At 41.7% G+C, this 14975-nt stretch overlaps 1 protein-coding gene across 1 annotated transcript in view; it reads left to right on the top strand.

The window, feature by feature from the left end:
- The window catches only part of arhgef39 (Rho guanine nucleotide exchange factor (GEF) 39), a 65915-nt gene that overhangs the window by 13621 nt on the left and 37319 nt on the right, over positions 1 to 14975 (top strand). The window contains exons 4-6 of the mRNA XM_026147368.1: positions 947 to 1067; positions 4623 to 4741; positions 13765 to 13835. Of these exons, the coding sequence (XP_026003153.1) occupies positions 947 to 1067; positions 4623 to 4741; positions 13765 to 13835 (311 nt within the window). The remainder of the gene's footprint in view (positions 1 to 946; positions 1068 to 4622; positions 4742 to 13764; positions 13836 to 14975) is intronic.

Here is a 14975-nt window from a genome sequence, read left to right as displayed (position 1 = left end):
ACTTCCTCCAAGTTCAAATAACAAGCTCCTTCACAAGTGTCAACACCCCCAACCAATTGCTTAAGTTCGGCAGGCGTGTTCTTACTACAAAGTAGCCCTGGGTGCTCTGAAGGTACATCTGTCGTCTGGGTCCCAGTAAATACGTCACCCATGGGGGAAGAAACACTACTGAACCTTGACTGCTAAATCTCTCATTAACAGGGAAGCAATCCTCTGAACTCTGCTCAGCCTCCTCGCTTTCTCTAAATGTGTATGCCTTTGTTGAAAATGATGCTTCAGATGCGATCTAACCTCACATGAGCTCCTTCTCAGGGAGCGTGGCACTGATGCAAAGAAGCAGTGCCGTCTCAGACAATAATGCACAATAACTCAACTTGAGGCTAAATGTTTGCTAGGAGAGTAAACTTTAACACGAACGTCTCAAAGGCCTGTGATGCACAAAAAAATGTGCCACGTATATTAAAATAGTTCTTGATACCATGTCCTGTGGATTTGTTAAGGATGTTGTGACTCAGGAGTAACATGCCACACACACGGCTTACTTGCACTGCCCGTAAAATAAGCGACAATGATCCAGTGAAAGTGACTACCGTAGCATGTTCTAAATATATGTATGGGGTCTTTGATTTAACAGACTGGTTTACAAAACCAAAGAAAAAGACAGAAAAGCAAATATTAATACACATTTTGCTTTGTACTAATGCAGGATTTAATGTTTGCTAAAATTGATACCATTTGTTATTATACATAAATGTTATGGATCATGTTAGCTGATTAATTGATTTAATTAATTTCAAAGCAAAAAGGGACAAAGAGAACTAGGGAAAGTTTTTTTTTTTTTAATAACCTGGCTTTTCAAACATTGGCAACAAAAGCATGCAACACATGGAAAAACAACGTGCAATAGATCATGTTTAAACTTGTGTGTGTGTGTTTCTCCTCTCAGGACTCTACTTATCCATTTGGAGAATGGATACCTTGGCAAAGGCCTTGACCAGTTCTCCACCCATATGCACCATTACTACACATATGTGGATAACATTTATAAAGCCCAGAAAGTGCTTCAGGTAAGAACATTATATTTGAACTTGGTTCAGACTGTTAGTCGATCTTTTTTTGTCACTGATCTCAGTTTTTCTGTTTTCATCTATTTACTGATTTCTTGTTACATTGAATAGCAAAGCACAGCAATTTTATCAGATCAAATTTATTATGTAGTTTTACTGTGAACTTCAAGAATGCAAGTTTTTGCAGAATCTAACAATTTTCTACATGTTGATAGATGTAAAGAAACATGCTGCTGCGTCTTCATTTGGCCGCTCTCTTTAGCAGTAGCCAAAGTGGATAATCTGTCTCCATCTTAACCGAACATTTGCATCATACCAAACCTTTGCATATGCTCCTTCATTACATCCATGAGTTTTCTCTCTGGTCTGCTCCATAATCAACTATCTTCATTTTTAATCCTTCAACTCGGCCTTTAGTCTTTTTGTCAGTGATAGCCTTCTAACCATACACACAGTTAGATCCATATATATTTGGACACTGACATAAGTTTTTGTTGTTGTTTTTACCTGTTTACTGAAAAATATTCCAATTATAGTTATACAATGGACATAATGTGCAGACTCTCAGCTTTCATGTGAGGGTTGGCTGAAGATTCAATTGGACGAAGGGTTTAAGAGTTTCAGCTTCTTGACATGTGACATCTAGTTACAAAAGTAATTGGACAATTGAGTCAAAGGTTATTTCATGGGCAGATGTGGGCAATTCCTTTGATATTGATAATTAAGTAGCTAAAGGGCCTGGAGTTGATTTGAGGTGTGATGATTGCATTTGGAAGATTTTGCTGTGAACAGACAATATGCAGTCAAAGGAGCTCTCCATGCAGGTGAAACAAGCCATCCGTAAGCTGCAAAAACAGGAACAAAACATCAGAGAAATTGCTGCAGTCTTAGGAGTGGCAAAATCTTTAGTCCATCCTGAGGAAAAAGAAGGCATTGGTGACCTCAGCAATGCAAAACGACCTGGACGTCCACAGGCAACAGTAGTGGATGATCTCAGAACCATGGTGATGAGAAAACCCTTCACACCAGCCAATCGTGAACAACATTCTTGGATAAATATCCAAGTCTACCATAAAGAGAAGACAACTGTTCCACTGAAGGAAAAAGTACCCTAGACCATTATGGCGCCCCTTCCACTGTGGGGTGGAAAACACCTCAGGTGGGATCTGCTTGTCATGCCAGCAACGTTGGAAACCATCAGGACCATCGAGGTTACTTTTGTTCTCCTCAGAGAATGAAACTTTCTTCCACCTTTCAGTGTCCCATGTTTGGTGCTCTGTAGCAAAGTCCAAACGGTCAGTTCTGTGGCGTTCAAGGAGACGAGACGTTTTTTTTGTTCTTGAAGCCTTTCAGCCTCAGATGGTGTCTGATGGTTATGGGGCTGCAGTCGGCACCAGTAACGGCCTTAATTTGGGTCAAGCATCGTCCAGTGTCTCGACGGACAGCCAGTTGGATCCTCCGGCTCAGTGCTGGTGACATTTTTTTGGGCCTCCGGATCATTTAGGAAATATCAAATGACCGTCTTACAGCGATGGCGTGCTGTGAGAGATCCTGCTTATGCAGTTCAACAACCCGACCACGTTCAACAAGGGAAGGTTTGTTTTCCTTTGCCAACAGATCATCATGACAGTGAAATGACAGAAAATGACAATGAATCCACATTTTTGCACAGATTTGGCCTTTCAAAGGCAAGTGGTCCTAAACTTTTGATCAGCTGTAAAACAGCCTGTTTCAGTTTAAGTGTTATTTTCAATAAATTGCTCAAAAAAATGTTTTGTCTCGCTCCCATTTCTTCTTGTTGCATGTTGAAGCTCAACTTGGAACCTTGTTAAGCTCCAACCATGTCATTTTTCATCAACTGGTCTTAAACTTTTGATTAGGATTGTATTAATGATTTTGTTTTTCATCTGTTCCTGAGTGTCTTTAGATTGTGGCGTGATTGCTTTTTGATATGTTTTAGCCCACTTTGCATTGTCAGACAGGTTCCATCTGAGTGAGTTCTTGATTTAAGAGGTCTGGCAGTAATCAGGCCTGGGTGTGGCTAGTGAAAATGAACCTAGCTTTCCGTAAAATGTGTTTAATCACATGACCACTGCAAGTAAGAATGGGCTCAGAGCTGACCTCTAACCTCTAACCACTCCTGCCTCGACCTTCTCACTCCTACTGGACACCTTGATACTCTCCTGGTGACTTCATACACGTCCTCCACCACCCTCATACTTCTCTGGCACTCAGACTCAGTGAACGCCTTCTGACCTTTTCTATACTGCACATCAATGCTCTGAAAGCAAACCTCACATGTGTAGTACTCTTTCTCAGCATGAAAGCATACTATTACTCGCTGATTGTCATTTCTAGGGATGGGTACTGGTATATAAACGGTAGTAACCAGACCGAAAAGCAGCGCACATTTCGGTGCTTTATTTCGGTGCTTTTTTTCCCGAGCTGTGATACACTTTAGATTCTAGCCAATCATTTTACGTTTCCGAGGATAGTGGGCGGGGCCAGGTACGTACGTTCTTTTAGAGCAGAGCTACAGATTAAAAATGACCAAGGTGAAGCGGTCAAAAGTCTGGCTGTACTTCACAGCAAAAGATGCAAACTCAGCAGCAACAAGTGCTTTAAGGTGATACTGTGATACTGTCAAAGGAGGTAACTCCTCGAATCCGGTGAAACACCTGGCGACATATAGCATTTTGTTAAAGCCAAGAAATGCGCCGTATTTGATAGCTTGCTGCGAGACCTCACACCGAGCACATCTACTGTTGGTGTGGTGCCTGTTATCGGACCCAGAGTTAGCAACATCCCCCAAAAACCCGAAGAGGAGAGTCCTGGCCCCTAGCCCTGCCAGTGTAGCAGAAATGATGAGGATGATGCAGCAGCAGCCGTTCTTCTCTGCGTGAGTAGCTTCATGTTGTTGGTGTGTAATTTACGTTGAGTAGGCTAACCACGTTATTACATTAATGCATGTAAGGTGAACAAGCAAACATCATCATAGCTACATGCGGCTGTCTTCTTGTTTGATGGCAGATGCTCCCTTCACCCTGGCCAAAAAGGCTAAAATGACCAAAGAAAAAGTGGAAAACAGCTAAACATGAGAGGTTTTTGGACAAAGTTTGTGTTTTTTCCATTGTTTAAGCACTGCTTCCAGCCAAGAGTGATACCATATATGCCCCATAGCTGCAGAAAAGGCTAACATTGTTATCTTTTTACAAAAAACAGCTGAACATGAGAGATTTTTGGACCAATTTTGTGTTCTCCATTCTTTAAGCACCGGTTTGAGCACCGGCACCGTTTCAAAAGTACCGGTTTGGCACCGGTATCGGATAAAACCTAAACGATACCCATCCCTAGTCATTTCTCTTCTTAACATACCTTCAGCAACCCTTTCCTATATCTTCATTTTATTGCTCATCAATGTTATTCCTCTGTAGTTACTACTGCTCTGCACATCACAATCATGAAATCTGGTCCCAGTACACTTTTTATAAATTCAGAAGCTACGTCTTGTAAATGTTTCTGAATAATCTCCCAGTGTCTTGTGTCCATTTTCAGATGCAGCTTAAGAAAAACAAGGCCTTCAGACGGTTCAAAAAACTGCAGGAATCCCGCCCAGAATTCAACAACCAGAAGCTGGAGGACTTGCTCCAACTCCCCCTGCAGCGGATTGATCAGTGAGATATTATTATATTATATATGATCTTAATAAGGTTTTAAAAGTGTGGGGACATAGGGCTTCAGCAAATCAGACAAATATGCAGGTGCCAGACCATTTAAGGATTTAAAAACCAATAAAAGAACTTTAAAATAAATCCTAAATTCAATTGGAAGCCAGTGCAGGGAGGCCAGAACCAGAGTAATGTGCTCAAATTTCCTTCTACCAGATAAAAACCGTGCCGCAGCATTCTGGACTAGTTGCAGGCGTGTCAGAGTGCCCAGTCCAACCCCTATTAAAAGGGAGTTGCAATAATCCAAGCGTGAGGTGATAAAAGCGTGGATACCAGTCTCCAAGTCACGCCTTGAAAGAAAAGGTTTAACCTTCGACAGACGCCTGAGATGATAGAATGATGATTTCACCACCGCATTCACGTGGCCATCAAGAGTAAGTGCAGAGTCGATTTTTACCCCAAGATTGGTAATCGAGCTCTTCAGGTGAAGGGTCAGAGCAGCAAGGTCAACATCAGGGATATCAGAGAGGAACAATTCGGCCCAAACAGAATTGCTTCCGTTTTACGTTCATTAATATTTAAAAAGTTTTGAGCCATCCATGACTTAACATCACTAAGGCAATCAAGCAGGAGTCTAATTGGGGAGCTATCAGAACGACTGAAAGGAAAATAAAGCTGGCAATCATCAGCATATAGATGAAATGAGACTTTGTGTTTACGAAAGATCGCACCCAGTGGCAGGAGATGAAAACAGTAATGGCCCAAGAATAGATCCCTGTGGGACACCCCACGGCAGAGGGGCCACAGAGGACGATGACGAGCCCAACTTAACACAGAAGCTCCTGTTTGACAGATATGATTTTATCCACAGGAGTGCCAAGCCAGAAATGCCCACACAAAGCTGTAATCGAGAGATCAGCAGGTCGTGATCCACTGTGTCGAATGCAGCAGTCATATCTAGTAGTATAAGCACTACATGTTTACCACAGTCCGTCGTTACCAGAATATCGTTCATAACCTTTATGAGAGCTGTCTCTGTGCTATGAAACGGCCTAAAGCCAGACTGAAAAACTTCAAACATTTGAGAGTTGTTTAGATAATCCATCAGCTGAGTGTGAACAACCTTTTCCAAGATCTTACTCAGAAAAGGAAGTTTAGAGATGGGTCTACAGTTTGACTGAACTGAAATATCTGAGCCTGGCTTCTTAAGTAAGGATGAATAACTGCATGCTTAAACTCGCTTGGTACTTGACCTGACAAGAGGCTGGTATTAATTAGGTTCAGAATATGTGGTCCAACAGTAGGAAACACCTTTTTTAGAAAACTGGGACGAGCGACATCATTCGGAGAACCACATGGGTTAGCAGTTAACACAAGCTTCTCGAGTTCAGGTAGAACAATTGGTTGGAAAGCAATAAGCAAATTTAAACAGGGAACATGCACAGCCGGGCCAACAGAAGATAAAGTGGAGGGTCTCAGACTGGCAACCACAAAGAAATTAAGAAACTTATTACACATAACCTCAGAAGACTGCAAAAGAACATGATCCTCTGCATTCAGTACAAAATTTATGGTATTATACAGAACACGAGGGTTATGTGAATTAACAGCAATAAGTTGAGAAAAATAGGCGTTTTTGGCAGTCTTTGCTGCCCTCTGATAAGCTTTCCAGCTCGTCTTAAGAGTTTCCAGAGAGACGTACAGTCAGTCCTTTTTCCATCGCCTTTAACATCTCCTACAGTCTCTTCTAATGGCTCAAGTAAAATCGGTTAGCCAAGGACTGGCCTTGGGTTTACACTGCCTGAGTCTTAGAGGTGCAACAACATCAAGGGCAGATTTACAAACAGAGTCCAGATGAGAGAGTAATCCATCTACGGAGGACGACTCAGAGGGACTGGACACAAGTTGTTCAAATAGTGTTGAAAAACGCTCGGGAGTATCTGAGCCGAAGGCTCGATAGCATCGCATAGGTGCAGCCGTTTAACAACAGGACTAAGAGGAACAACGTCAAATACAATGGGCATATGGTCACAGAATACAGCATCCTCCACATGTAAGTTACAGACAGATAACCCATATGATAACACCAAGTCCAATGTGTGACCATGTTCTTGAGTGGCACCTTTAACAGACTGAACAAGATGAAAAGAGTTCACCAGGTCCATGAAGTCCTTAGCCAGTGGCTTTCCTGGGCAACAGACGTGTATATTAAAATCACTGAGCAGCAGGACCTGGTCATACCGGGATGCACAGTCAGCGAGAAACTCCGATACAAACTCCTTGTCTTATTTAGGAGGCCGATAAACTATTGCACACAGCAACGAAGGCGAGTGGCCCAGTTCACACAAACAACATTCAAAGCTGCTGTGGCGTGTCCATGAGGATAGTTGCTTAAACTCAAAGTGTGCTTTAAAAACAGCTAACCCCCCGCCACGACCAGAAGCTCTCAGAGCGCTAAAATGAGCACAGCCAGCGGGCAGCAGTTCAGAAAAGGCGCTTAACTCACCGGGTGAACTCCAGGTTTCAGTCAAACAGAGGAGATACAAAGCATGGGAAGAACAGAAATCCTTCAGGATGAAGGTCTTATTCGCCACCGATCTGGCATTTATTAAAGCCAACCTGAGGGGAGCTGGTTCGGAGACCTCTGCGGCAGTGACAACCAGATCCACCGGTCTAAGGTCTGATCGGTCCATTCGCCTCCAACGCAGATGCCAAAGAGGGAAGGATTTCACAGGGCTTCTCCCGATAGAGCCGACAACGGGAACCAACCAGGAATCCACAGGATCCAGAGCACGCGATGGTACCAAGAGTCGTGGAAAAGATTGATGAACGGAGCGAAGATTGTGAGGAAGGTAAGAAATCTGGATTCTCAGCTTAACAAGGCGACCTCCACGAGTACCCCGTCTCCTGCGTCGCTTCTTCATATCTGGTGGCAGTGGTAGGGGATGCCAGCGCAATGATACTGCTTCCAGGTAGGGAGGCAGAAAACCCTGGCTTTACCAAACCAAACTGAAACTTTGGTGGATGAGCCGATTTTCAATAAGGTCTGGCGATCATACGACAGTATTGAACTGACATGTTGCACAACGTTACCTAAAAACAATAAAATCAGACAGATAAAAAAGAGCGGTTGACGGCATGCCAAACACACAGGCACCATCTTGCATCTTGTTTACAACAGCAGGGTGCAAGACGCTAGCAGGCAGGGCATACATGGAACAACATAACCAAGTGGCCGGCATAGTGTACAGGAACATCTGTGGCGAGTATAACCTGGAAGTCCTGAGGTCAAAATGGGAGATGCCCCCAAGGGTGGTGGAGAATGACCGAGCTAAGATCCTGTGGGACTTCCAGATACAGACGGACAAAATGGTGGTGGCTAACCAACCGGACATAGTGGTGGTAGACAAACAGAAGAAGACGGCCGTAGTGATCGATGTAGCGGTTCCCAATGACAGCAACATCAGGAAGAAGGAACACGAGAAGCTGGAGAAATACCAAGAGCTCAGAGAAGAGCTGGAGAAGATGAGGAGGGTGAAGGTAACAGTGGTCCCCGTGGTAATCGGAGCACTCGGTGCGGTGACTCCCAAGCTCAGCGAGTGGCTCCTGTCAGGCTTGTCTTTATGTTTTAAAGCAAAATCCTCATCCACACATTTAATGGTGTCAGTTGTGTGTCAATGAAGTTCTCCTGGGGCTCTAGTGGAGCCTTGCAGCCAGACAGCTGACTAATCAAAAGTCACCTTATATGACTAGACTTAAGTTTTAACCTATGTGATACCACCTTAGGTATTTCCAGTTTGTCGAATAATAAACTCCATCTGCTGGAGAGAAGGCCATTAAGTGCAGATGAAAGTTTGGTCAAAGACTAACCTGGTTAAGTGGTTTCATCTTGCTGCAAAATGAATTTATAGAATCTGAATAAAGAAGGAAATGGATCTGTGATGAATCACTGAAGGATCTGTTGTTAGAGGAAGAGCAAAAGAATAGAAACACAATCCACTTCAAATTAAAAAAAAAAAACAGGCAACAAATTAAATCACTTTCGACGCTCCTCCCCAAATAGACAAAAAGTCCTGTCTTCTTGTCTTTTCTTGTAATAACAAATACATTACAGCCATTATTAGCAATGGTCACTGTTAGCAGGAAGTGGAAATGAAAATCTAATTAAACAAACAGTATAACACAAAGGAAACACTAATGAGCATTATTAGGTACATTTCAAATAATGTAAACCGAACACTCTCATTTAGCCATCTTGTCCTGTTCATTAGCAGCAAACCAAAGAAAATATAATGAGACAACAACATAATCCTGACCATTTTCATATTTCTGATATTCTAATGAAGAATGGAGCTGTACAAAACATGAAGTGGTAAAGAAGATATGCTTTCTGCTCTGTTTGGCAGACATACCGGGTCATTTGGGCATTTGCACATCAGTAAATATAGAAGACAAATTAAATTTCTAATTATTTTGCATGCATGCATTAAGGGTTTGAATTTGTAATTAAGAGACGAGGTGTCAGCAGGCGCCTTTCTGGATGAGTGGACATAACACGGACTTATTGGTGATTACTACACTTTAATAGCTTAAAAGAGAAGAAGCGCTGGTAAATATAGAAGTCTAGAGCATGTGCATTGTGTAAATTAGAACTATAAGCGACCTATAATCGACTTTGTCTCATCGTTCCTTTAAAAGGTAACTAACAGTGATTTATTCAAAGAGTGAAGAACTTTAAGTGTGAATATTATGAAACCTGTTCGAACTGTCCTCTGAATTATTATTAACTATGTTTCCACAAAGATCTGAGCAGTGGAGACAAAATGAAATGGCAACAAGTGTGAGCCATCAGTGTACTAATAAAGAGAAATGGCCACATGTGAACCTAACCAGGCTAACAAAATCAGTTTCTTTTACTCTAACAAACCAAATTAGTGGTGTATATCCATTTTTTTCTTACTTTGATATTATTCTACTGACATCTAAGTCACCACTGATGACACTAACCCCATGCTACCAAAATATATCATTTTAAGTCTTTTAAAAATATTCTTTCAAGTTGTAGTAATCAGAGGACAAAGAACAATTATTGTAAGTGACATGCATACAAAATAATTTAATATTTTTCAATTGATAAAATTTTAAACATTTTTAAAGATGCATTTCTGACATCAAATAATCTGTCACCTGTGTGGCTTGCAATACAGCCCTCACTCTGACAAGCCCAGTACCTGAACTATAGTTGTGCCATATCATATCATCCACACTGATGCCAGGATAAATTCTTACGGAATATCAGCGTGTCGTATTCATTGTTAGAGCAACACTGTGCATTTATGTTCCTTTGTGCATACGAGACACACCCAGAATCTAGCAGCTGGTCATGTGAAACCCCTATGAAAGTAAATGACTCTATCGTTGGAGCGCACTGTAAGATAGGAAAAGCAAATGGTGGATGGAAATTACTGACGTAGTTACATGGTGGAAAAGCAGGATACAGAAAAAGCAAGGTATAGCATCTCAGGCAGAAATAATTCTAATTATATGGAAACATCGTGCAGGCTCCTACTAAGTTACTTTAGTTAATTAAGTGTTAAGTTACATTATGTCAATAACGGACATAATATGGACACCATGTGGTTCGGAGGTAACCCCCGAGCCAGATGGTGAACACCAGAGTTGAAGGGAGCCACCAGGCTGAAGAAGAAGTCCTATCGGGCTTGATTAACCCGTGGGACTTCGGTCGCAGCTGATAGGTACCGACAGGCAAAGTGGAACTTGGGCAAAAACTCGGGCAACTCAGGAGGGCAAAGCAGCGCTTTTTTTGTATAGTACAGGTGGAGCGCTGCTGACTTCAACTGAGAACATTATCGGGTGGTGGAAGGAGTAGTTCGAGGACCTCCTTAATCCCACTAGCATGTGTTCTATGGAGGAGGCAGAGTCTGCGGACGAGGGGGACAATTCGTCTTCAGGGGGTTAGGTCACTGAGGCAGTTAAACAAATCCTTGGTGACAGGGTCACTGGGGTAGAAGGGGTTCGGCCTGAGTTCTCTTTCCCTCCTACCTTCGTCGACATGAGGTCATGCTGAGGTACTTGGTGCACAGAGGTTCCCAACTTTCTGCAGAGTCGATAGCTACAAACCTCCAGACTTAATGTGGCGTTCAGATTACCTCAAAAACGGTGTGTAGAGATCTGCTGCCTGAGATTACCCAGCACAATAGAAAGCATTAGATGCAGCGGTGTAAAGCATGGCGCTACTGGACTCTAGAGAAGTGGAGATTTGTTCTCTGGATTGTCTAATAGACGAGTCTGGGTTTGGCGGTTGTAAGGAAAATAGTACTTTTCTAACTGCACTGCGCCAAGTGTAATGTTTAGGGGAAGGGGGATTATGGTGTTTAGTTGGCCCCTTATTTCCATTGAAAGGAACTCTTAACGCTTCAGCATACCAAGAAGAGTTTGGGGGATGGCCCCTTCCTGATCCAACATGACTGCATAACAGTGTACAAAGCAAGGTGTGGGCTGCACAGAGTCCTAACCTCAACCCATTTAGAAGACCTCTGGGGTGAATTAGAGCACAGACTGTGAGCCAGGCCGTCTTGTCCAACACCAGTGTCTGACCTCACAAATGCTCTTCCAGAAGGATGTTCGAATATTCCCATGAACACATCCCTGTACCTTGTGGAAAGCCTTCCCATAGAGTTGAAGCCCTCTACACTGGATTTCCATGTTTGTTTTCATGTTTCAGTAAATTCCTGAACCCAGTTTTTCAAGCAAAATACTAAGAAATGAGGTATGGTGCTATAGTTCTCACAGTGCTGTGTTTTTCAAATAGTACTTGCACTATTACACTGCATCGTTGGTGCTCTGTAACATCCCTTATTAAACTCATTCCACCAAATGGACCAGAAGCAATGATTTGCAGGGTGCTAGCATTACAACTTGCCTCATTCACTGGCACCACTTTGTCTCTATAACAAGCCCAGACTAAAAAAAAAACAAAAAGGAAGACTGCAAAGGCAGAGACGAGCACAGTGGAAATCAATGTCAGCTGTCAATGCACTTCAAGGTCACATCGTCCTAGTAAAAAGGAGCATGGATTTCTCTTCACAACTGTTGTCTTAGGCAGAGGCTTAAACTTGATAGAATCTCTATGAATTTGTCTGAACATATTTAAACTGAATTTGAACGTTTTTTTTTTAAATTTTGCTTTTGCTATTTTACATTAAGTCAAGTTTAAATAACTTAAAAAAATTCATTTTTTTTTATATATAGACATAAAACCCAAATTAAAAATGTTTAAGAGATAGTTATACTACTTTATATTGCTGGTGATTTTCCTTTGATTCTGAATAATTTAATCTGTAGCCAATCGGGGGAAAACCCCCAAGCATGTGGCTTATTATTACTCGTTTGTTTTTAGAGGCATCCTTGACCTATGAGTCAGAATCTGAATCACCTTTATTGCCAAGTTGGTACACACACAATTTGTTGTTGAATAATTATAATTTTTGTTGGTGTGGTCCTGTGTCAGTTTAGCTTTTTGAAACAAAGACAACACTCTTAAGTGGTGGACTGGAATTGCATTGGGGTCTCCTATGGTCAGGCACCTACAGTGGAAAGTTGACTGTATTCACCTTTCAGTATTATCTGGGGGTAAACAAAATACAGCTGACGGCAAAAATCTGACCTGCACTCACATGTTCTCTAAAGTGAGCTAGATATCACCATAAATATATACAAATAAGCATCTTGGAATTATTCCGGATTAGCGTCGTGCCACATCATACCATTCTTTATAAAACTGTTAAAATGTTTAGGTGATTCAGAAAGTGTCATGTCATCCTGTTAGTGATCACATACATTAGTTCTGTAGCGCACACAATGAGACCAGGCATGTCTAACAGCCCGCCGGTCTCGATGATGATTTACTGCCTAAAAAGTGAGCAGCTTTAACAACCTGCAACAAAGCATAAATACTGTTTTGTATAAAACACAAAATAATTCAATCATTTCTCTCTTTTCTCCACATTGTAGGGTTTTTACCTTTTAATGTAAAGTGCCTTGAGGCAACTGTTGTTATGATTTGGTGCTTTAACCTCCTGAGAACTGAGGATAAAAAGTTTCTTTCAGTTTACCTTTTTTTTGTCCACTACAGAGGACATAATGAATAGGCTGGATCTCAAGAGGATATAAATTGAATAAGAACGTCTCCAGGACAGTCTCCAGGAGAGAGGCCATTAACAAGAGGAGAGCTAGACTGGGCTGTAGAAGGGCATCAACCCGGCAGCACGACTCGTATGTGCTCCTGTGTGCGAGGAGAAACCAGGGGTGGCTTTTATAGCCTCAAAATCATATCACATTATTTAAAAAATTGCATTGCTTATATTTATGACAACATAGAAAAATACTGAACATGTTATCTGTGACTGTAGCTTGCACGCACCGACATTTATTACTGCAACCAAAATAAGTAACGTTTATTTATTAAGCGCTCTAATTCTCTATAGGTTTCTTTTGTTCACGTGTGTCTTTAATAAAATTAAAGTTGCAGTGTAAACTGTGCAACTGCATCGACTTATTGTTCCAGGTTTTATTCACACATACAGAAAATGCCATTTAGTTGTTTCTGGGGGCTTTAATTCAAACATCATTTCTAATCTGCACCTGGAGTAAAAGTCAGGATTTATAGTCAGTATTTCATTTGTTCACTATGAGAAGGATACGATCAAACCAGTGCAGCTCTCCATCTCATCAGGGTACTGCTGTATCTGTCTGTCGTCATCTCAGGCAAAAATACTTCAAAGTAAAACTCGATCTTTCCATCTGAGTTAGTCGGGACAGTTTGCACATTTCTTTGGCTCGTTAGGCTTTTTTGACACTGCTGCTGTTTGAATGTAACCAGTCCACAATTACAGAGCCAAGAGTATCCTGTTCAACAGTGGCTATAACTCTGAGAATGGGGGAAACTACGTGACCGTTTCTATTGTCAGGTAATATTGTGACCTTATTTCTTTTCTGTCTTCTCACAGGTATAAACATTTCCTGCAGGATCTGACAGCCAACATCAGTGTAGACCACCCAGAGTATGAACAGCTTTTAAGTAAGTGTCTTTGCTGCCGTCTGTAGTAATTAGAGCAGGGCGATATGACCAAAATATTTATCACCATATACATTTGAAAATTTGTGATAACGATATAACTGATGATATAATTAATGTGAGACAAAATACTTTACAACTCCTCAACTTTATTAGTGCAAAAAAAACACATCAATGTATTTTCATTTAAACAAGCAGCTGTTTTTTACATTAAAGTTATATAAAATGTAACAGTGCAAATGCAAATTCCTCGCTGACAGTTTAACCAAAAGGCATTTCCAGTGGAAACTGGCCGACATATCCTCAGCATAACCATGTATAATATCCACAAAACTTAAAGAGGTTATACACACACAATACGGTAATATTATGTTGAAGCACAGTACGTATCACTCCGCGAGGCTCCGCCTACGATAGCCGTAATGCTCCGACAATCCATCAAGCAGTGCGGCTTCGAAGCTTAGCAAAGTCGTACTGAAACATTTGACAGATTTTCGAGCGCCGTGCACATAAAATCATTTCGAGGTCAGTAAACACAACCAGAGTTCATACATAAGGCACACGGGATTATAAGGGGCTCTGTCGACTTTCAGAAAAATCAAAGGATTGATTTTAAGTGCGCCGTATTTTCCAAACAACACGGTAATAACGACGGCCCGCTAGCATGCGCTACCAAAAATAGTGCTTTGTTGTGTATCTGACGGACGAAAGCTAAACCAGTTCCACACCAGTGAAGCTGCAGCATTTTTACAAACCAGTTCAGATTCATCTGTTTCATTCAACGATCCGCTTTCGCTCTTCTCATTCTGCGTCGCCGCCATGCTTTTTCCGCCATGTGCGTATGAAAACAAAGGCACTGCGCATGTGCGTTTTACCCATATTCTATCGCCATATTTCATTTTCTTATCGTTGTCCAACATTATACCGGTATCACTGTGAACGGTATGATATGGCCCAGCCCCAGTTATTACCAACCAGCTTCTGTTCAGTAGCTGCTGTTGTGTCCTCATGTCTCCATTCTGATATGGCCCGGCCCCAGTAGTAATGTTGTCTACAGGTCGACTGTGATTTTTTGTTACAGAACGATGTGTACAAGCTGTAGAAGAAGGTTAATATTACTGAAAAATGTCTTTCTGTTTCACA

Source organism: Astatotilapia calliptera, chromosome 17 (assembly GCF_900246225.1).
Source record: "Astatotilapia calliptera chromosome 17, fAstCal1.2, whole genome shotgun sequence".
NCBI lineage: Eukaryota > Metazoa > Chordata > Actinopteri > Cichliformes > Cichlidae > Astatotilapia > Astatotilapia calliptera.
The sequence above is the reverse complement of the archived record's forward strand: the minus strand, read 5'-3'. Positions and strand labels throughout refer to the sequence as shown.